Below are 22,106 nucleotides of genomic sequence, written 5' to 3' on the forward strand. Positions count from 1 at the left end.
CAAGAGATACTTTAAAATTTTACTTTACTTTTAATTTTTCTAATTTTACATCCAATTTAACATTGTATACCAGCTTACAAAAAAATTGATAGTGAATACAAGATTGGAAAGCTAGATTTATGGTTGACTTAATGATGCAACAAATTGATGAGTAACAACAATGAACTTGAGGTTGAAAAATAGTACTAATGAGATAGATAAGGGTTTGGAAGCAGCAGCAATGGAACATCAATGAAGAAGTAGCACCAATAAAAACATGCAGCAAGAAACATCATAATTTAAGCAAAAGCAATGAAAACAATAGAAATTGAGAATTGAAAGGAATAAAAAGGGAGCAAAGGGTTTACCCAGGTCCTTCGGGTATGAGCCAGAATTTGATACCCGTTAGGTTGATATCCGGGGAGTGGATATCCCGAATGGATGAGAGAAGCACCGAAGCCGCCGTCGTAGTCGTCGTCGTGGTCTTCGTGTTTTGGTCGACGTCGTCTATTGCTCTCGAAGGCATGGAATCGGGTGCTGGAGTGAGTGAGTGCGTAATTCCATGAAGTTTGCAACTGGTTAAGTTGTTGGTTGCGATCCGTGATGGCTCGTCGGGGCTCTTTCTTGGCCCAAACACTGCTTTCGAAGCTGGTGTCATCGCCTTCCCCATTGCCATCTGCACGTTTATTTGCTGTCTTTGGGATTCGGAGCTTGTGCAGTGGAACAATTTCAGCGCCCCCTCTGCCCAGTGGTGCTGGCAAGGGCATTGGTGAGGAAGATGAGAGACCCCATTCGGCTGAAATTGATCATGAGTCACGGAAAGTAGCAGTGTTTTGGGACTTGGACAACAAGCCGCCCAGGAATGTGCCACCTTATGACGCGGCAGTCCGGCTCATAGAGATGGCTGCGGGTTTCGGGGAGGTTGTGGACGTAGCGGCTTACGCCAACCGTTATGCGTTTGCATATCTCCCGCTCTGGGTGAAGGAGCAGCGAAAGGAAAGGAGGCAGTTGGATCGACTGGAGAGGGCCGGCATCATCAAGGTGAATTGGGATTGCTGGGTTCACTGCTCAGATTAGGGCTCGGTGCAATTTGGTGGATTCTAGTTTTCTCTGAAATTTCTTTATCTGACTGGTCGTTTCCGAAGAGAGATCAATGGGACTCTGCAATTGTACACACTTTGGACTTCATCAGTGATGTATATTGCTAGGGGATTTTAAAATATCTGAGTTGGGAATGTGATTGAATAATTGGGCGTCAAATGCATGCACAGGTTGAAGGTTTAGGATGTTGTGAGGATGTGTTGCGAACGTTATATTTGGCTATTGAGAGCTTGTTCCGGATCGTGCACATTTTGATTCTTCGTTTTGTTTTTAAAAGTAGAATTGTATTTATTAGGTACATGTTGTGGAATGGTTTTTAGTGTCTGCGAAGTTATAAAATAGATCAGAAGTTTTAGGGTATCTCCTTGAGTCTCTAATCCGATGACCTGTGCAGCCGTCTGAGCCTTATGTTTGCGGCTATTGCGGGCGGAAGTGCAAAACGAACGAGAAATTGAAGAAGCATTTTCGAGATTTGCATGAGAGGGAACGGAATAAGAGAATGAATAGGATGAATTCATTGAAAGGAAACAAGCGTCTCAAGTATCGAGCCAGTTTATCTGAGAAGGAAGAAAGGTATAAGCTGACTTTTCCTTGTGATCTTACGAGCATCTGTTCGCATATTTCACCTCAAGCATAAATTTACAAGCCTAAAGAAAATCACCTACTTTTAATAAGGACTAGAATAAGATATCTGTAAAAGCTTAAAGGTCTGTTTATGGAGAATCCAGCGAGAGAGTCGTTGTTACCGTAACGTATAGGGTGCTACTTAAACAGTACGTAACAGCCAGTGAGATTTAGAGCTGCCAGCATACATCAAATCCAATTTTCAATGATTCATTTGTGGTCTAATGTTTAGGGTTTATCGAAGATGCTGGTTGCGTGTATGTTGGTGCTTAGAATTTGTTGAAGTAACAAATACAATAAAGAACTGCACTTGCTATAGGCTTGGCCATGGTTAAAACAATATATACCTGAAAACCTCTCTTTGACTTGGAATGATTCGCACAGAGTTCTATTGTGAAGTATGCAAGTCTCAACTAATATTACATTTTTGGTTTTCTATGTATCAGATACAGGGCTGCAGCAAAAGAGGTTTTAGTGCCACAAGTTGGATATGGTCTTGCTGGCGAGTTGCGGAGGGCAGGAGTTTACGTCAGAATGGTTAGCGATAAGTCTCAGGCCGCTGACGAGGCTCTCAAGAGTCATATGAATAGATCCATCAGACAGGGGGTTGATTGCATTTGTCTTGTGTCGGATGACTCGGACTTCGCCAACATACTAAAATTGGCACAGTCAAAACATCTTCATACAGTGGTTGTGGGTGATTCTTCCAGCTTAAGTAGGTTTGCAGATGAGAAGTTTTCATGGCGGGATGTCGCGTCTGGAGCAGCTCTTGCTGTAGCTAACGAGATAGAGGGACAGTGGTCTTTAGAGGATGGATATAAGAATGGGTTTGAAGATCGGTTTTATCCGGAGTACGAACGACGAAGAGCTAGGACTGGAAACAATTGGGATTTCAGCATTTCAGATAGTGACAGTGAAGAAGATTTCTGGGATATAGACGAAGGCAAGGAAGTAATGGATCCTGAAGGAAACGCAGTGTGGCCCATGGAAAGCTTGGCTAATGAAAGGTGTGAGAAGAAAGTTCTCACACGCAAAGATTTTTGGTGGTTACCACATTCAGATGAAGACCTGCCTGAATCTCACCGTCTTAATAAAACCGAGTGAACTAGCTGCCCATCTGTCTGTGAGCCAATGTCATGGGTCCCAACACGTTTTAGTGGACTTTTTCAATGCAAGATGCTTGGAGCTGTCATGAAACGTTGGAGAAAGCCATAATTTTTATTATTGAATGCAATTCTCTCACTAAAGTCAGTTCTCATCGACTGCTCGTCAGGCGCGCACATTTTCAAATCAGTACACTTGATTGTTCCACGACTTCACAGATCCGTTTGCACTGCTGGGCTTATGGAACAGGATCTAGCCCTCCACTGAAGGAATTGTGATCGATGGACGTTATTCACACTGAAATTTTGAGCATTGAGTAGTGATTTTCATCCTTAAGATGAAATCTATCTGGATCACTGACTGGTTGCGAGGCAGACAAACGGTTCATGCACTTAACAATCTCTTGAATAATCACGGTAGATGTGATTCTGTTTTTACTTTTCTTAACCCAATCGAAACTGTAACCTGAAACACTGTTCCGGACGACTTTTGCTGTGTTTATCGGATCCTTTGCTATGTGTGCATTACCCGGATGATCTGGCCGGCTGTATCTATTTAGAGTATCACTGTCACGGTGCATTAATGTGATATTCCTTCTGGTGTGTTGGTCTATTACAAGAGAATATTGGAGTATCAAAGGAATCTGACCTGATTTGTGCTAACCGGAGCATCTCTTACTGTATGAGGTTTAAAGCGAAAATGATTACTGTACAGAGTGTTTAATCAAATATTTACAGTCAGACTTCTAATAGACGGTTCAAATCGAAGTCGACCCGTGGGCAACCAGACCACCTTGAAGATGCCGACGTTCTGAAGTGGGTTACCACGTTGGTGAACAGTACCGTTGAGAAACAGATAAATTTGTTCCGTAAGGCATATCTCTTTTGCTCGTAATCAGCGAAAGAACATGACTCAGGGTGTGATTCCGTGTACAACCCAACAGCACATAGAAATGCACACATGAAGAGAAATTCCTAGAGTTGGAAGTTGGATTAAATTGATTAAGAGTACCCAAGAATCGCAAGCTGTGTGAAATCCCTTCGATGATCATTGGGCTCCGGCTCTCCTACCACGTCTACAGTGTATATAAACAGGTATGAAAAGGACATTATGGTTACGGACATACGAACAGTTTGGACAGTCCTTTAGTGGTATCCAATGTGATTTTTGAATCTGCACATAAACAGTTATCATAGTGATGCTTGGGTCAAGATTACGTTTTTTGTGCACATTTGATATTGTCAATCAGACAATAAGGTTGAGGGTGGTAACTATTATAATGACATGTTCTTTAATATTACTTTGAGAAGCGACGAACTGTAGTAGTTGTGACTGATGCGTCCCTGACTTCTGGTACCTGTTGAACAACAAATACATCCAAGACACGGGCAGGTCATGAATTACGGACAAGCAGATTCCAGGTTGAAAAGTCCACCGGTGGCCTGGTTCTATGACACAACCTCGAAAATCTGCAGAAGAGACTCCCAGAGTAAATTGCATCCTGCTTAACCACGTCACCTAAGGTTGAGAAATTTCAATTGACATTGGTTAGCAGATGCAAAAACCTGAAATAGGTGGTGATGAACGAGAAATAACAAAACAAACCTTTGATTGCGGGCAGGATCTAGTCAGGAACTCTTGAGGTGAATGTTGAACCACCTGAACAAGCCAGGACCTGCAACCAAGGTCATCTCTGGTGTCAGCTTTTCAGGTTGCTTAAGTTGCATGCATCAGAATGGGGATGACGGTGTAACTTCATCTATTGCCAAGGAACACATCTATCTGCACAAGGCTTTTATGCGCCGTTGGGTAACAGTATAACCTCACTACTCATAACATGCTGCCTACAAACCCTAAAATCAATAGCTGACCACTTCGAAAGTGGTGAATGGTGCATGCTGAATTCGAAGGCATTCACTACCTGAACACCTTATGACAGAAGTGTCAGTGATGACGGTGATAACAGATCCTGGCGTCATGTAAACACCACTTACTTCTCATGCGTGTACCATGAGCTCCCGTCCTCATGAGTATGCTCGGTAATCCATACGAAACATAAATGGAAATGCGACAGCAATTCCGAGGTGAAAAAAAACCAAAACAAAAACAAAAAACATTCGGAATAGAAACATCAAAAAAAGTCTTTTTTGCAAGTCAGAATCAATGTGTACAGATTTCTTGTTTCTCACTTTCAATCTACAAAAACCGGCTGCCGTTTCCATCCAAAAATGGAAACAATCGGCACCTAACATGTGCCACCTGTATAGAAGCTTTCATGATAACTGTACAAAACTAATCTCAGCTAATCTGCCACCCCGCAGCTACAGCTCGGATACAGAAAATACTCCAAAACTGCTTTTCTCCGCAATGGAATTTACAATGGCAAAGCTGCAGCCTGTCTCTAGTCGTTTCATTAAGCTACGGTGTCAGCAAAGACAGAGATTGGAAAGCCCATCACAGGATCCTTGTATTTACATCTCCTAACTGAGAACTAACTAGAACACTGCTGTACACTACAAAAGAAATCGCCGGTGTCATCCTCACTGAGGCAGACCTCGGATGTCTGCCTTTTACTGTATGGGCAACCACTAAGGATCAAAAAAAACAGGCAACCCGAAAATTGTGAAGAAAAATAATCAAGCAAAGTTCCGAATCGGGAGAAACAAAAAAGGAAAAAACGAACCCAAAATAAACTCTTGTGACTAGAAAGAATAACACACAGCCTTGGGAAGAGGACATTCACATAAGGGCAGATGTCGGAAAGAGTAGAATAACTCAAAACGTGGGGTCCAAAGGAAGATCTCTGAAAACTGATGAAGAGCCGAAGATAGTCAAGTTCCCTGAAATCTTAGGCTCACCCAGCCTTGCGAGGAGAACTGGTGGCCATGGACCCCAAAAAGTCAGATTGACCAGAGTATTTGATGTGAGACCCCACGGAGGCATGATCTGGTCCAAAGCTTGGGAAGTACGGTGCACACGATGAGCTGTGAACTGCCGCCATGTACTTTTGAACCTCATTGGCCACCATATCTCGCATTAAGGCCACAAGTCCAGCATTAACAGCAGCATCCAGACCATGACTCAAGGTTGGCGGACGTGGAGGATCCCAAGTCTGGGTCCCTTGGACTCCCTGAGCCTGGAGAACAGGGCCAAAAGCTTGCGCAACAGCAGACCGCACCGCCGCACTCATCATCTCAGCGGTGGGAGGATTCCCGCTTAAATTGTAACCGGTAGGTGCCGCACGTGAGAGTGCAGAAAGCTGGGATCCCACAAGCTGAGTTGGAGAAGATGCTGTGGGCACAGAGAAAGTAGGCGTTGGGAACCGATCTGGAAACTTTTGATCCACGGAAATTCCACCCTCCCACCGTCCCTGCCCATGCAGATCTGGAGACACAAGCTGACTTTGAGAACCGGGCACGTGAGAAGCGATAGATACTTGGCGGGCAAGAAGACTATCCTCCGAAGAAGACTGCTCCTTCCTTGCTGGGCTTGAACCTGGTAGTGAAAGGCTCAACGAAGTAGGGGGATCGGTCACCTCCGATGTTTCTGAAGGTTCTGAAGTCGGTGGAGTAAAGACCCCATTGGGACTGAATGAAGAGAAAGCAGAAGAACGAGGAATAGGCCGGAAAACCTGAGGCGCATGCATGAAAGTAGCGGATAGCTCCCGGGGGGATTCGCTCTCAACATGCAGACGTTTCATCCTGTGAGAATCGACTTCCCAACCACCCTTTTCTTGAACACTTCCATCAGAGGAGATCTCCTTATTACTCCGCTTCCAACCGTCGACGCTACCACCATCATCCTCATCCACATGAGAAACTCGCCCCGCGTGATTAAATTGTTGCTCAGCACACTCCGAACGAGACGGTCGTTCCACCGTATGGCGGCGACGCAAAGTTGAGTTCCAATGATTCTTGATAGCGTTGTCCGTTCGTCCTGGCAACAGGCGGGCTATCGTAGCCCACTTGTTCCCGTGTTGACTGTGTGCTGCAATTATGGTCTCATCTTCCGCTGTGGTGAAAGGACGATGCTGAACCTGCGGGCTCAACTGATTACACCAGCGAAGCCTACATGACTTCCCTGATCTACCCGGAATACCTTTACTGATCAAAGACCAGTTCCTCGCGCCATACTTCTCCACAAGCTGCTGAAGAGCAGCATCTTCCTCCGGACTCCAAGGTCCCTTAATTCGGTCAAACTCCTCAAGTACAGAACACCTCATAGGACCCCCCATCGACATTTTGAGTACACTTCAACCACTGCCTCATGTACAACCTCCAGACGAAATGCAGAAGGTAAGAGGCTCCTCGAGACTCTAAGGAGGCAGGATTGACCGCTTCCTCTGCAGGAATCTTAAAATAAACTGAATGGGAAATGTTTTAAAATTCAAGGGAACGACTCTCGAAATGAATTGTACAAGGATCTCAGAATAACAGGGACGGCTAACCGATGTGTTCGATTGCAGAGTGAAAGCTGTCAGGCCAAGTTGAGGAACGAAATCTTGGTCACTGACTACGGACAGGGCACCCAAAAAAATACCTTTTCGAGGATATACACTCATATAAACAAGACCTGAGCTTAGTGATAAATAAAATAACGTAAGCGTGACTAAAGTCACACAGATACTTTGGATCTGCCCTCCAGGTCAGCTATGAAGCAATCCAAACAATGAGTTTGAAGTTAAGCAATGCAGCATTTTCCACAGGTCCGGTGAACCTGTACATAGATCGGCACAAGCACATCAGAAAGTAGACACATGACATAGTAACGCACAACTCAACTGGCCACTACGTCTAGATGTATACACTTGATCTCCATGACTGATACATCGTTGTAAAGATTGCGCCAGCTTTCTGTTGAGGACAAGATCTCTCACGAGAGCTTCGAAAGATGCGTAGACTCAACTTCGAAGATCTCGTTTGCAATTTTCAATACCGGCTTAAAATGAGTAGCAGAATGCTTTCGAGGAGACTAACGCTAAGGTGTGATATTACGAAAATTAAGGATGGGATAAGAGGATTACCACCACGGTGGTTGAGATTCGCGACGAGGTGGTCAAATTCTCAAAGGCAGATTACAAGGTTGACTTCTAGAAAGAAACTTCTGATTCTGTCGTTCGCTGAAAAGCGAGGAGCCCAAGACGGCTTTGAGTGTGTCGCCCGAATTCCAACCCTGAAGAATGGTTACCACTGAGGAAAAAAGAGGCTCATGCGCTAACACTCCAATTCACAGCATCTGTTCCTGTCGATAGTACACACACAGACACCTCCTTTATAACTCCCCGAGTATCCTCCACCACATGTCCGCACCCCAAAACCCCTAACCCTGACAGTCGCCGTCGCAGTCGCTCTAATCAACCCCTCACCTGACAACAACATAAACTCCACTGCGACAAAATCACGACACATATACACACAAACCCAACACAGAGAACCCAATACACAAGAAAAGTACAAAAACAGGAACTTTGGCTATACACCTACCTCTACAACACCACCTATCGCTCAAACAAACACGACAACACTCACACGATCTCGGTACACACCCTCCCCACAAGAGAGAGAGAGAGAGAGAGAGAGAGTGTGAGGGAGAAAGAGAGCTTCAGATGACGACTCAAGCCACCCCTACTCCCCAAAAAAATGGACAAAAAAAAGCAGAAATCTTCCTAAAGAAGGGATCAGAAAAGGGGGAAAAAAACGTGGGAGAAGAGACAGAGGACGGGGACCAAGAGGGAGGAGCGGACACAAGGAACGGGGAGCAAGGCAATGGCGATGCCGATGGTGGTCGTAAGAGGCAACAGCAGCCTATTCTTCAATCAGAAAAGAAGAGGACTCTGTGGAGCCTGACACACACTATACCCGTTTGATACCCGATCCTTGCCCAGTTCTCGAAGCCAGCCTGATGGGGGCATTTGGGTACCCAGAGAGAAAAGCCCAAGGATGGATAATTCGGGGATCCCACAAATCCTTGCATGGTTGTTTATTTACGGCCATTCAGAATGCTGAAAACAGCGACGATTTGGGGAGGGGGTTGCAAAATAAAAATATATGTAAATAAATAAATAAAACAAAACGAAAAAAGTAAAGGTTTTTTGTTTATTATTGTTTTTTAAAAAGGGTGTTTGTCGTGGGTGTTGCAACGACCACATGCTGCATTGGATCTGATATGATCCAATGAAGACAACTGCTTCTTGTGGGTTGTTGAAAATACTGCCTGCTACAAAAATTTCAAAAAATTCATGTCCACTGTAGGAGAAGGGAAATATAAATAGAAAAAAAAAGAGGGAAAAAAAAAAAAAAAAAAAAAAAAAAAGGCATGAAAGTCACTTTGTTTTTTTTTTATTCTAGGAGTGGTGGTCAACTTGGATACTGACTGACGCAACTCGGAAGCAAGTTTCCCTTGTGATCCTCTTTAGTCCTCCGAATCCGAAGAGGGTTGTGGTAGTATTATCTTATCTTGTGCAAATTTTACATTTACGGTATCTGGCTTTGTGACACCGAATAACACCACAGTTTTCTGCTCTCTATGAAACTCAGATCCGCGCTTCATCTTCTTCTTCTTCTTCCGAGTAAGTTATATGGATTCATATCTGAATCCACATAATGTTGACATGGAAAACAGCAATTTAATGAATGCAAAGGCTGACTTATAACCAATGCTGTAACTGCCAACTGTTAGTCCTCACTTCCAGAAGGAGACACACCCCCACACTCTCAACCCCTCTTCTTTTTTTTAATTTTATTTCCTGGATCATAACTGACGCTGGCAGTTAAATGGGGTCGTCTCTATTAAAAAGAGACACAGAGTAACTGTAACTGTCAGTCTTGGCCTCTCCTTTCCTTTCTCCTTGGCTGCCGTGTTCATCCACTGACCGTTTTTCATCAAACCCTAAAACCCAGCTACTACTATACTTCTTTGTCTGAGTTACCTACTTCGTAGCCCATCCAAACCCAGCTCCAACCAGAACACAGACACAGGTAGAGAGAGAGAGGTCCAATGCGGCCACCGTTCTGTTGTTTATCTCAATCCAGCAAACCCTAAAACAGGCTGTTTTATACGAGGAAACATCCATTGGACGAAAAGGAAAAAAGTGACAGGAAATGAAGAAAAAAATCCCATCCTTGGCAATTTGGATTTTTAATTCAGGGCTTCCGACGTGGCAGGGATGAAAGTGTGGCTCTGTTCTCCTCCAATAAGCAAAAAAGGTATTGTTTTCGCTTTGCCACGACTGTTAGGAATGGGGAAAAACCGGGCACTACAAGGCTGAGATTTGTTGCCGTCTTTCGCACACAAATTGCATAAGATTAAACCCAATAAGAATATTGTCGCCAAAACCATGTGTTGGCCTTTGCAGATATCAACGTGGAAGGGACACACAGGAATTGACTTATGGGTGTCTGATATTTCTTTATTGGAACAAGCTTAGCATTTCACTTGTGGGTATCTGTGTTTTCTCTAAGGAAAAAATTGCATCTTATCGTTCGTGAAACTCACATGAATCTCACAGACTCCTTGATACTTCAATTCTTAGACTGGTAATATTATTGTCACTTTAGTTGATTTTGATAAGAAAAAACACTACCTTTGAGGAACTGATAACCCCTCCACTTTCAACTGGTTCATCTGTTGATTATTTCCAAAATTGGTGAACAGAGAACCTGAGATTGGCCCACTCCAAATTTGTACTCTAAATATAAAACAAGTAAATCCAAAATATGTGCCGGTCTTATCAATCTTTATTATTATTATTATTATTATTTCAGCTTTTGCTGTTGGCTTTTGTGGGGGGGGGGACTGTATAAGAAGATATTAAAGGAAGGTTCTGGAATTAAATAAGAATAGACCTGGAAACAAAGGGCGAAATGTTAAAATTAGAAACAACGATGCCTCTCATGTTTGAAATGATTCAGCTTCAAACAGTAGTTCTGTGCGCTTATGCGGAGGGGGGTTGCTATTTGTTGAATATGATGAAAGCCACACGAATAATGGGCTCTGTTACACAGGCTTCATTCTGTTAGAAAAATAAAAATATCTTTTCCTGGTGTCTGCATTCTTCTTCATGGACGAATAAATAAATAAATAAATGAGTACATTATTCATGACATTCATATGCATTCAAAACGTTATGCAAGATGAAATTAAATGCTGCTATTTTTTCATTAGTATTATTATAACTGAATAAATAATAAAAAGCTCATTTTTATTTCCAACTTAGATTTTTTTGGCCTTTTTTCCCAAAAAGTATTACATAGTGTCAGTATATTTATTTTAATTATTTGTGTGTTTGATGGCTTAAAATGTAATATGGTTTTTTTATTTATTTTATTTTATTTTATTGTTAAGATTGTTGTATTTGGATATATACATTAGCATGTATTCCAAATGGCTATATTTCTTATACAAGGAAGAGTAAGGTATGGTTGCATTTTTGCACAATGTTTGCTTCACATTGTATTGGAGGTTGTTTATGCCACTCTTCAAAAAGATGTAACAAACACATGTATTGAAGGGATTAAAAATTTAAAGAAGAAAGGCTTCTTGAATGATTAGTTGCCACACAAAATAACTCTAAATTTACTAATAAAAAAACCAAATATTTGAAAAAACCCCACACTTTTATTATTTTGCACTGATCTATACAAAATTTAAAGTTTGGAGGTTAATTGAACTAAAGCCTAAGGTTGTTGGGAAACAAGTAATTCCTTTTTATATATGATTAGATTATTGGAATTTACTAGAATTGGGTCATGGAGGATGAAATCAATAAAACAATTTAATATTATCATATTTGTACATTTTGGCATCTATCCACATTAAACCACTAGAAAGTATTAAAAAGTGAAATAAATAGTTTGTCACTTTTAATGGCACGGAACTTCAACATTGGTAAAATAAAAAGTTGTATAAATGATGAATTGTAAAGAAAAAAATAAAACAAAAACTATGAATTATAAAATAAGAGAAAGCCAAGGTTGTCTTATTGGAAAAATAAATTATATGCATAGTACAACCATGAAAATATAACGTCCAAAACCTTATAAAATATATAATCAAACCAATCACAGAAAAATAGATGAAAATAACTTGTTGAATTTGTTTGGACGTTAAATTTGCATCAGCAACGGCATCTTGGATTCAAGATTGAAATAGAATAGACAAAATACTGACCAATTCTATTCTTTTTTTTTTCAACTGGTTACTACAAATATTTTTACAACTATTTCTGGAATATTTTTTTATGGCAAAATTTTGGGTTTATTAATATTAAAACAAGCATGACATTAAATTTATAATAAAATAACTACTGTATCAATATAATTTTAAATAATGTATGTAAAAAATAATTATAACTACAAAAAAAATAAGCACAAAAATATATTATAACTCTGCAAGACTATTCAGAATCTTTCCACCTTGATAATTGGATTAATACACTGCACAAAGGAATTCCTCTTCCTAAAATGAAAGATTGAATTAGATGACATAAGAAAACAGATGACACACTTCTATGTGTAATATTTCAATTTCTATAATCTATATATTCCATGTAAAAATTTGATGTGATATGGATACATTTTGTGCATGAGAAAATCTTATTCTATTCATGGTAAAAAATCAATCAATGGATAATATTTTTTAACGACATAATATTAAAACAACATTCCATGTCTCCACATCAAAGAATTGAATTGATAATGCTAAGATTTAATAAAGAATGTGGAACTTGGCCACAAAGCTTTTTATTGAATTAGTAATTGATCCACAAAAATAACTTGAGATAAAAAAATATGTTGTTTGTTTTAAACTCTCTTTTAGATTAAAAATATTTTGTTGTATGATCACTTATAATAAACATGTCTGTATAGACAATATAGATTCAAAGAAATGGAGAGGTTTTTGAAGAAGAAACCTCAAGTGACCAGCACATAAGACAAGCAATATGGACGAATTTTGATAGGTATGGACAAACACTTAAAAACAAATATCAAACATTAAAAGAAGCCACTTTTGTTACAAGATGGAATTGTTCGTGGGCGGAAAAGAACATTATAAGAAATTAACAAAAAAAACAGTTCTTAAATGGCAATAAAAGTTATTACGCATTGTGGCTTACATATATATATATATATATATATATACATACACATATACATCAACCTTTGAAATCCATAAGCTATTTAATAGTAACCAATTTGATCCACTCATGCTTGCTATGTAATATAAAGATTAAGGTACGAGATGAGTTTTAGAAAACCCTAATGAGGGTGATCAAAATCCATCTTCCGCTATTCATTGCAACGCCCTCGAAAGTCCACTGGATGGAATAATAATACATTTTTACCCTAATTTATTGACTTCATACAAATGTCCTGGATCCAAGGGAATAAGGTTTTATATTTAAGGAATTTCTAAAAATATCAATATCATTAGCGAATGTCATCGACAATGGTAAAATTACGATGGATTATTTCTTAATAGGAATGTGACTTATCTGAGAAGTTATGATCCTTGTTCATTGGACATGGCCAGAAAGAGAAAACGAGACAACCCATCAAATGGGTTTTGTTTTTTTTGTTTTTTTTTTTCGGTGTGTGTGTGTGGAGAGGGAGTGAGATCATCACAGCACCGGCGAGTAGCGTGGTACTCCCCACCGCTGATCCTCATCACGCAGCGTTCTGCGACAACATCGGCACAAGACGCGTCCCATCCAATGCTGTAAGGTGGGTTTCCGGAATAAGCATCCCTGGGAGGATTCTAATTTGGGGGGCACGGCTTTGTTGTCACTTTCCCCTGTTAGGTACCGTAACCACAAAACCACTACCACCCACAACGAAGCAGTTGCAGCAGCAGTGGAGAGATACCAATTAGGTCATGCGGGTCCTGATCTCGCGCTGCGATGGCCGCCAGAGAGAGGGTCTTAGAAGCAAGTTGCTAAAGTGGTGCCCCCGAAGTCTTCTCCTCTTTAAACTAGCTCCTCCTGGCTATGTCAGAGTTGGGTGGATTTACAACTGCGGCTTGGATCTCCCCCCATCCACAGGAGGCTAATCTCGGGGGAAGCTGGACCAGATTCGTCTCCGCGCTCAAGGAATTGGTTTGGCCTCGATTTGGCCATGCGCTTCGGAACAAGCCGCAAGCACAGTTCTGCTGTTGCAGTTCAGGAGCCCATTCACGCGCTTGCTTCCGATATCTCCAGCTCATATTATTATTCCTCTCCTCCCTTCTTCTTCTTCTGCTCCTTTGCGAAGATGGGCTTCCCCGAGCTTACATCGCGTGATAAAACGCCTTGCTGTTCTCCGCATTTATCCAGCGCGAAACCCTAAAATAACGTCCTTTACTCGGTTACTTTCTTTCCAAATTTAATCTCCTGTTTTGACATGGGAAAGATCCATGTTCCAAATCAAGGAGCTATAATACCAGATTATAACTATGTAGCATATTGACAAGCAAACTAATTTGCATGTTTCGTGCCTTGTTCCCTCTCTCTGCAGTTCTAAAATAAATTTTGGATTATTGCAAAATCGTGGAAAGAATCTTAGATGTGGTGAGTTTGAAAAATTGCTTGTTTTGAAGTGAATAAGAAAAAACATATATATATATATATATATACATATTTATTGCTCTTTGGTACTTCTCGGATTCCTGTGTAAAATATATCATGGGCTGGGACAGAAAGCCAAATGTACTTGTGTGAATTTCTTATATTGTCGAACTTTACTATATTATGTGATAGGGCAATAAACTGTTTGTATTATCACTATCATTTGTTGGTGGGGTTCACAAATACTTGTTTCTCCAAAGTATACTAACATGAATGCTATATAAATAATTCTTACATCCTGTTGAGGTTGAAAACATTAGATTGTATTTAAATTTTTGATGGTATCAATTTTGTAATAATTTGTTTGTATATATATATATATATATACGTGTGTGTGTGTGTGTGTGTGTGTTTAAAATGCTGTAAAAAATGGTATCAATGACTTAAGAGAATGTTTACATATAAAAAAATTGAACCATCAATAATTTCAAAAAGTGTTTCCTTTCACTAGAATTAGGTTTGTATAAACCCAATTGAAAAAGATAGAATTAGACGTTCTTAGTCTTGCAATGGATATTCATTTGTTTGTTTTATTAAAATTGCAAAAACCAAGCTTTAGATATTGACTACTTTATTATCTTAGCACAACAATTTGATTTAAAACTATGTCAAGCAGAGTTTCAATCTCACTCTATTTGTCAAGTCTAAGAAATATTAAGCAAATTTTAATAAATGTTTGTATCTGTAGTTTAACGACTTTCAATGACTGTCAACAAATTTGCATGTCATATGTGATTCATAACTTTAGTCAAAAGAAAATAGTAAAAGTACATTAAGTCCAAGTAGACAACAAATCAGAGATGGATTAATGCCTTGTAGGACAAAACTGGGCTAGAAAAAGATAAACTTGAAACAAGAAAAACATGACTTGATAAAAGACAAAATGGAAAAATAATACTTTATCAAACTTTTTAATTTAATTTTCCTAATATATAAATAAATAATTGGGCAAAAGAAGAGGTTATGCTTCTTTGGTTAATTTAAATCTTGAAATTAATATATAGAGAGCTCAGAACTAGCCAAACATCTTCTTTAATTGCTAATTATATATTTATTAGGTCTTACAGGTGATGTTACAAACATAGATGATGTTTTATAAATAACACAGAATTGAGCAATCTTACTTCTACATTATATCTATATATATATGTATTATATTTGGAGATAAAAATGAGTATCTAAAAGAAAATATGTTATTTTTGGAGCCAAACTAACTCCTTGAGTTTAAGGTTTCAGTATCAATTGAGATTTTTTTATAGAATTTACCTATTTTGAAACACATGGATCCAACATAACACTAAAAACTTCTTTAATTATACATAGAGTGGCATACAAGGGAATAAAATGATTTGAATATGCATTAAACATGTTAGCTTTAAAAGTTTTATATTTATTTTTAAATCATTTATAAATTAGCTTCATGTTTCTTTACATCAAAGACAGTTCTTAGATAACCCAAAGAATACTGGAATATGTAGAAATGAAGCACGATTAGATGTAGTTAAAGAACTAGAATCAATGAAAGCATTGTATATGCAAGCCTTAACTTTTGGTACCCAAATAACAACTAGTTTTTTTATGTGCTAATTGTTCTAAGACCTGTTCATATAATCAAGTGCTAATATAATTGAACGTAAAGACATTGTTTACTTGAGTTATTATTATTTACTAGTCTTAGTTGGTGAACTACTCCAAAACTTGTCAGGAAGTAAATACAGAAATAAAAAAAAATAGAACTAACAAACAAACAACAGCAAAGCATGACCATCATTAAAAAGAACACCAAAATAATATACAACCAGAACTTAATTTTGAAAATATACTTGCAATATCAAAACACCCAAATAATATTTTTAGGAAAAATTTAAAGAAATTTAATGAAGTAAATATTAATGGTAATATTCTTTTTCAAACTACACTATCAATATTAAAAGTGAAATAAAAAACATATTTTAAAAAAATAAGAAAAGAAAAGAAAATAAAATCTTCTGTTGTTTAAATGAATATTCCCCATAAATACAACTAAGTGTACAATAACAAAAAAAAACATGGCAAATTTCATTACTTTGATATAAACTTAATGACAATTGTTTGAAAATGAAAATAGATTCAACAAAAAAAGTAAATTAAAAAAGTGAAATTACCAAATGCACAAAATATAGTTACATGCAAACACAATGTATTTTTCTATGTATTTTTCTATGTATTTTTCTAATTTAACTATCCCTAATTTTAATGGATTTTGTAATTTATTCAATGAGTATCCGTAATTATTCATACTTGCTTATCTACATAGGTTGGGAGAATTCACTGAAAGCTCTGGTCTCAGTTTCAAGTCTTGACGCCCATTTCAAAAAACTTGTTCGATTTTTCCAATTGAAAATCAACAATGACCATAATTTGAATACAGAAAAGAAATTACTGCGCGGATATGAAAATGTGACAACAGTGCCCGTTGCATTCGTATTTATTTCTTTCTTTTGGGTCCCATCGGAGCTTCCTCGAAGCATGCATCCAAGTCAGGAAGGGACTGCTTTCCTCTGTTCGTGGTAGGTTGAGACGGGCAGAAGAAGGGGAAAAACAAAAACAAAACAAAACAAAATTGCGAAAAAAGAGGCAAAAGTAATGAAGAATGTTTTATCTCCTGCACTATGAAAAGGGGGTTGTTTGCTGAATAGGGGATCTCAACTTCGTTCGTTTGTTTGATTTGTTTTGGACTGCTGTGCAGGCACTCCCTTCTATGCAAAAAAAAGTGCATATCAAGTCCATCCTTCAGCTTTACTATAGACAATGAAAATTCTCACAAATGAATGTGGAATGAATAGAGTTAAGTTATCCTAACTCGTGGCCATTGAAACCCGAACTAGTGAAGCTAGAGCAGTTACATTGAAAGCAGGCAAAGCAAACAAGCTCTTTGTTAGACTTTACTCTGAGAGATTCGTTTATTTATTTAATTTAATTTTTTATCTGTACCATGGGAGAATTTATTAGTAGCTTTCAGATCATGATCCAACCTTTCCCACGTCCTATTTGACGTGTTCACATGGATGCTCTAGTTGTTTCGAAAAAGCACACACACACACACATGTATATATACATAAATAAATAAATGAATAAATAAATAGCCCGTTTAGAGCTTTTAAGGAAAGTAGTGGTGGTATTTGTAATACCCCGAATTGCTATCTCTTCAGAAACCAATATGAGGAGAAGAAGGTGGAGGAGGAGGCAGCCAAAATCAAGGGTAAGATTTAAAGTTTGTCATAAAAGAATGGGATGAATAAGCGAAAAAACAACAACTTTGTAGAGAGGAATACCACGCGTAATGGATTGCGTAATACCCAACACACAAGTTTGTGGGATTTCAAAACAGTTCAGGGTCAGGTGCAAATTTTTCTTTACCCGTATATATATATATATATATATATATATGTCTGTGTGTGTGTGTGTGTTGATGTATGTGTATTCGATCTGTATTTTTGCATGCTTGATTTGAGATAATCTTGTTCCTTGAAACTGCTTCTTTAAAAGAATAAGAAGACTCATATTTTGATATCAAAGTAGGAGTTGTTTTACGTATTGCGTGAGCAAAAAGATATGGAGATTTGTTGCTCCATCTCGAAGAAACAACATCGCCAAAATCAAAGAAAACTATAAAGATATTACTTCTCTGGTTATAATAACAAGCAACAGAAAGACGTCGAATTCATTGCCAGGAATTTGCTCCAAGAAGAAACAAAATCAAATCTAACGTACATTTGGCCTAAAAAAAACATTAGAAAAATGGCAAATGCACGCATTACGTATCAATCCAGGCGGATTTGACTAATGGACACACAAGTACTAAGTGAGCATTCCTCACTGATCACCAGCATTAAAAAAAAGCTGGGAAAATACACATACTTACAGATCACGAAAATCCTAGTCACTACCACTTGTTATGTTCCTGAGAATTCAAGCAAAATGATGGGCTACGAGTAGGTTGTGTCCAAGTGGGGGTTGCGAGCGGGGCCGCAAGGTCTTTCTGACGAGAAGAGCCTTGAATGGAAACAGGAGCGGCAGGCAGAGTTGACTGAGAGGCGCGGAGACGGTTGGTTCTCGAGATACATTGCAGCAGCAGCAGTAGCACAGCTGCAGCGGTGCCAGTGGGGTGGAGGGGAAACGTAACGGGGGCGATCGCACGGCAAGCAAGCAAAGCAAAGCAAGCCAGGCTGGTGGCGAATTCGCCCAACTGCCCCATTGATCCGGCGCAATCCCACTTGGCTCCCTCCGGACCAGTGCACGCTTTCCCAAGTCTGACGAAACCGTTGACTCGCTTGCGCGTAGTACTGCTAGTGCGTGGCGACATCGAGCATCTGGGACCTCCGCTCCCACGGCCACTTTCCCCCATCGTCGAACTTACAGACCCCCCCCCCCCCATTCCCTCCGTGGCGGTTAATATTCATCCGCTGCTGGATTCGCAACCCCCACCCATTTGCCAGTTCGTGGCGTTGTCAGGGAGTTGCAGCTACAATCTCCAAGAGATTGTAGTCATGGAATCATCTGTCTGTCCATCCATGGTCTATGTAGCCAAGCCATGGAAAGCCATGGGAACCCTACTACTTCTGCTACTCGGCTCTGAATGTCGTAGCATGTACCCTAAGTGAGTGGCCAGAAAGACAAGCAAGCATTCAATGGTGGAGGTTATGTACTAATTCCCATGTTTTTACTACCATGCAGTCCTGTGTATAGTTCTTTGTCCCCAAGATGATTGCGTTGTAAGATAGTGGGGCTGGCCTGTGTGAATGAATCCCTCTCTCTTCAGGACGTGGGGATGCGAGGAATTTGAAAAAAACGTGTCTTCAACAACTTGTTTGACCAAGACCTGGGTCCTGGCATAGAATATTTCATTCCCCACACATTCATAGTATCGTCGGTCGTCCGTAGATCGATGTCCTTACAAACAGTTCCAAACTAACATGCAAATGTGTATCATCATTATTATTGTTACTACTTTTTAATTAGGTCCGGCGAATCTGAATGGTAGAGGGAGAGAGAATGGGGTAGGGACTGATTGGGCCCGTCCACTTCCTTCTAAGCGAGGAGGCAGCACACGGCGAGCAGCGATGCTCGAGCCGATTCTGACAACAACGACGCAAAGCGTTCAATCACGGCCGAGGAGGAGGAGGAGGCTTGTTGTTTTGAATCGGAGCAATAGCCTCTTCTCGGAGCCAGTTCTCCTCAGCGCAACAGACATGGCTGCTGGAGTGGCTCGCAGATCGTCGCCATAGCCACAGCAATGGTGCAGCCAGAGCCACTGGGTGCGCTTCACTGACTGCACGAGAAGCAGGAGGATGGAACGGGCCGGGCCCGGTTGGGTCGGGACGGGACGGGTGGGGAACCGACCGTTGCGGTACGTGGCCGAGCCACGTGTGCTCTGCATGGCGCGGTCATGGGTCCAGCGCGAATCTTCGCTGAAAAAGAGGGTTGCCGTGTTGGATATTCCGTCCTTAGTCTCTTCGAATTTTCCTCCCAAACCCTAAAACCAACTGTTTTTGTTCGTTGCATGCTATTTCAATCCAGAAAGCCTTTTCATGCAAACTGCTACTCCACAAATGTTTTCTTTTTTTAATAAATTGAGAATTTATTTTTAAATTAATAGAAAAAATAAAATAATAAAATATTGTTCTGGATGAAATCGTGGGAGTTATTGGTTTTCTTTTTTGATCAGGAAATTGTTATTGTTGTTATACTATGTGATGTACTTTGTATTAAGTGAGAGAGTACAATCTGTGTAAAAGTTTAGTTTTGAAACTGAAAACTTCCAACAAAGTTCAGTTGTGTAGTTGCTTTTGTGATTTACTTGTAATTTGGCATAGTCTTTATGTAAAAAAGAGTACAATGTCATTGATTCAAATCTGTCCTTCTTTGTTGGAAACTAATAAACATGGATCTTAGCTGTGGTATCTGCAAAAATGATTTTATGCACTGAGCTGATATTTTTCAAAAAAAAAAAAATCTAATTTCTTTAGAATATGTCTACTAAAGAAAAAGGATCAGAAATTAAGAAAAACATGTGTCCATGAATTTGATGTCTGACTGTAGATTATGTGTGAACATGCATTGGCCATGCAACACTTAATGTTGTTGAATTTTGGCAAACTCACAGAAACAAAACAGTCTTCTATTGATACTTTATTTCATTTTAAAGACAGTAAAAATTTTACACTACCATTTTCTTTTCCAAGAGAAAAAAGAAAAAAGATAAGATAAGATCTACACATACACTGGGACAATTAACTGAATCACAAAGGTTCATCTTTCTGCTTTCAAAACACAGTAAAGGTAACCTCCCTCTATAAAGTGTTATTGTCAGGGAGCAACCATCCTTTTCCATAATAATATATATATATATATATATATATACATGTTGTAGAAAAACATTGTGAACCAGTTACCCATGAAAATCCCCACATACAAAAGAAAGAGAAGAAGAAGAGCCAAGACATACCATGTGAAAATGGTGTTTTATAAAGGTAAGACAGTTTGAACACAATGCCATATTTGGTGGTGAATGTCATATTTGTATGACCACACTGAGCATTTATTAATCACCTGGCCTTTTCTAATTCATTGGCATTTCTCTTCCATTTGTGTCCTTTTCTACAATTCACTGTTGCTTTCTATTTGTGTGAAAAAATCACATCAGTATCATTCTCTGTGTGCAGATGTTTCTATATTTGAGCAAAAGATGAGCGAGGGGCCATTGCTAAAGGCTGGTCCATCTTTGCTGGCAACACTGAGTTTAGCAATCCCCTCTCCTTTTTAAAGAATTGCATGTCCAATGTGGCAATGGCTTGGTCAACAAAAGCTTCGTTGCCATTGGGTGTTCAGTTGCTAATCAAAGAAGACACTTCTTTAAAAAACAGTCACGGAATGAACAAAATAAAAAAGATGTAAAATTAGGGTTTCACAAGCTGTTGGTTTTCAATGAGAATGTTGCTTAGATTAGAACATGGGTTTGTTTTGACTCGTCTTAAGAGTTCCCTGGATCTATTCTATGTAATCTCTGGGTTTGGTTCTGTGCATGTGGGGTTGAATTCTTCTGCTAAAACTGTCGCAGTCTGGTTTTTAGGGTTCTGGTGGATACCAGCCCAGTCCTCCTCCGAGCTTTTGCTTTCTATCAGCCTTGTCCTCCACCATGGTACACATCCATCCATTAATACACACGTTCATCCATTAATTCATCAAAACATTCATCCATTTGTCACCAAAAACACATGGTCTAAGAACTCATGCAATGGAATGGGACACAAATTTCAACTGAATTTGCTTGACTCCTTCAGTGATTGCGCTTGTTGCCACATATACATCTAATACTCCTCGCTTATCCCACCCATCTATATCATCTAATTTAAGTTAATTTAATTTTTATGGCCCAAAAGTAGGGCATTGATAACCCTAAAACATAGTTGCTGAACTTGTAGACACTAGGAAATCCTCAAACCCATCTCGTCCTTCATTACTATGATACCACCACCCCAACCCACATGAGCTACTCTATTGTTGTTGTTATTATTATGATTATTATTGGCACGCAAGGGAGTTAATTAATCCTTTGCTGATTAGTTTGGAAGCTTGTTCTTACGCATGAAGTGTTTGCAATCTCCAAGAACAATTTTTCTTCTTTATCCATGGAATAGATTTCAGGCAATTCTATCAA

General features: G+C 39.3%; 2 protein-coding genes and 2 long non-coding RNA genes across 4 annotated transcripts; 2 read left to right on the forward strand and 2 right to left on the reverse strand.

The window, feature by feature from the left end:
- The first annotated feature begins 462 nt into the window (after positions 1 to 462).
- On the forward strand, positions 463 to 2,951 carry LOC112275762 (uncharacterized). The gene is made up of 3 exons (XM_024506386.3): positions 463 to 1,020; positions 1,475 to 1,653; positions 2,151 to 2,951. Exons 1-3 carry the CDS (start codon positions 583 to 585, stop codon positions 2,806 to 2,808), a joined length of 1,275 nt encoding a protein of 424 aa, XP_024362154.1. The 5' UTR covers positions 463 to 582; the 3' UTR covers positions 2,809 to 2,951.
- Positions 2,952 to 4,933: 1,982 nt separating this feature from the next.
- Positions 4,934 to 8,620, reverse strand: LOC112275761 (uncharacterized). Its single transcript, XM_073530593.2, has 2 exons — positions 7,832 to 8,620; positions 4,934 to 7,524 (listed from the first exon to the last, which is right to left on the reverse strand). Exon 2 carries the CDS (start codon positions 7,046 to 7,048, stop codon positions 5,663 to 5,665), a length of 1,386 nt encoding a protein of 461 aa, XP_073386694.1. The 5' UTR covers positions 7,049 to 7,524; positions 7,832 to 8,620; the 3' UTR covers positions 4,934 to 5,662.
- An 823-nt stretch (positions 8,621 to 9,443) lies between these two features.
- Positions 9,444 to 14,327, forward strand: LOC141044805 (uncharacterized). Its single transcript, XR_012216531.2, has 3 exons — positions 9,444 to 10,013; positions 10,163 to 12,766; positions 13,035 to 14,327. It is a non-coding gene; the product is annotated as an uncharacterized LOC141044805 (long non-coding RNA).
- Positions 12,833 to 16,197, reverse strand: LOC149986499 (uncharacterized). Its single transcript, XR_016500191.1, has 2 exons — positions 14,493 to 16,197; positions 12,833 to 14,173 (listed from the first exon to the last, which is right to left on the reverse strand). It is a non-coding gene; the product is annotated as an uncharacterized LOC149986499 (long non-coding RNA).
- Between the last annotated feature and the right edge of the window lie 5,909 nt (positions 16,198 to 22,106).

The sequence above is a fragment of the Physcomitrium patens genome, chromosome 23, assembly GCF_059467195.1.
Source record: "Physcomitrium patens ecotype Gransden chromosome 23, ASM5946719v1, whole genome shotgun sequence".
In the NCBI taxonomy this organism is placed as follows: domain Eukaryota; kingdom Viridiplantae; phylum Streptophyta; class Bryopsida; order Funariales; family Funariaceae; genus Physcomitrium; species Physcomitrium patens.

Excerpts from the sequence above, each read along its gene's own strand:
- LOC112275762 (XM_024506386.3), top strand. The coding sequence starts at position 583 with ATGGCTCGTCGGGGCTCTTTCTTGGCCCAAACACTGCTTTCGAAGCTG. Across the intron at positions 1,021-1,474 it reads AGAGGGCCGGCATCATCAAG|CCGTCTGAGCCTTATGTTTG; the intron begins GTGAATTGGGAT and ends TGACCTGTGCAG. Across the intron at positions 1,654-2,150 it reads TTATCTGAGAAGGAAGAAAG|ATACAGGGCTGCAGCAAAAG; the intron begins GTATAAGCTGAC and ends TCTATGTATCAG.
- LOC112275761 (XM_073530593.2), bottom strand. The coding sequence starts at position 7,048 with ATGTCGATGGGGGGTCCTATGAGGTGTTCTGTACTTGAGGAGTTTGAC.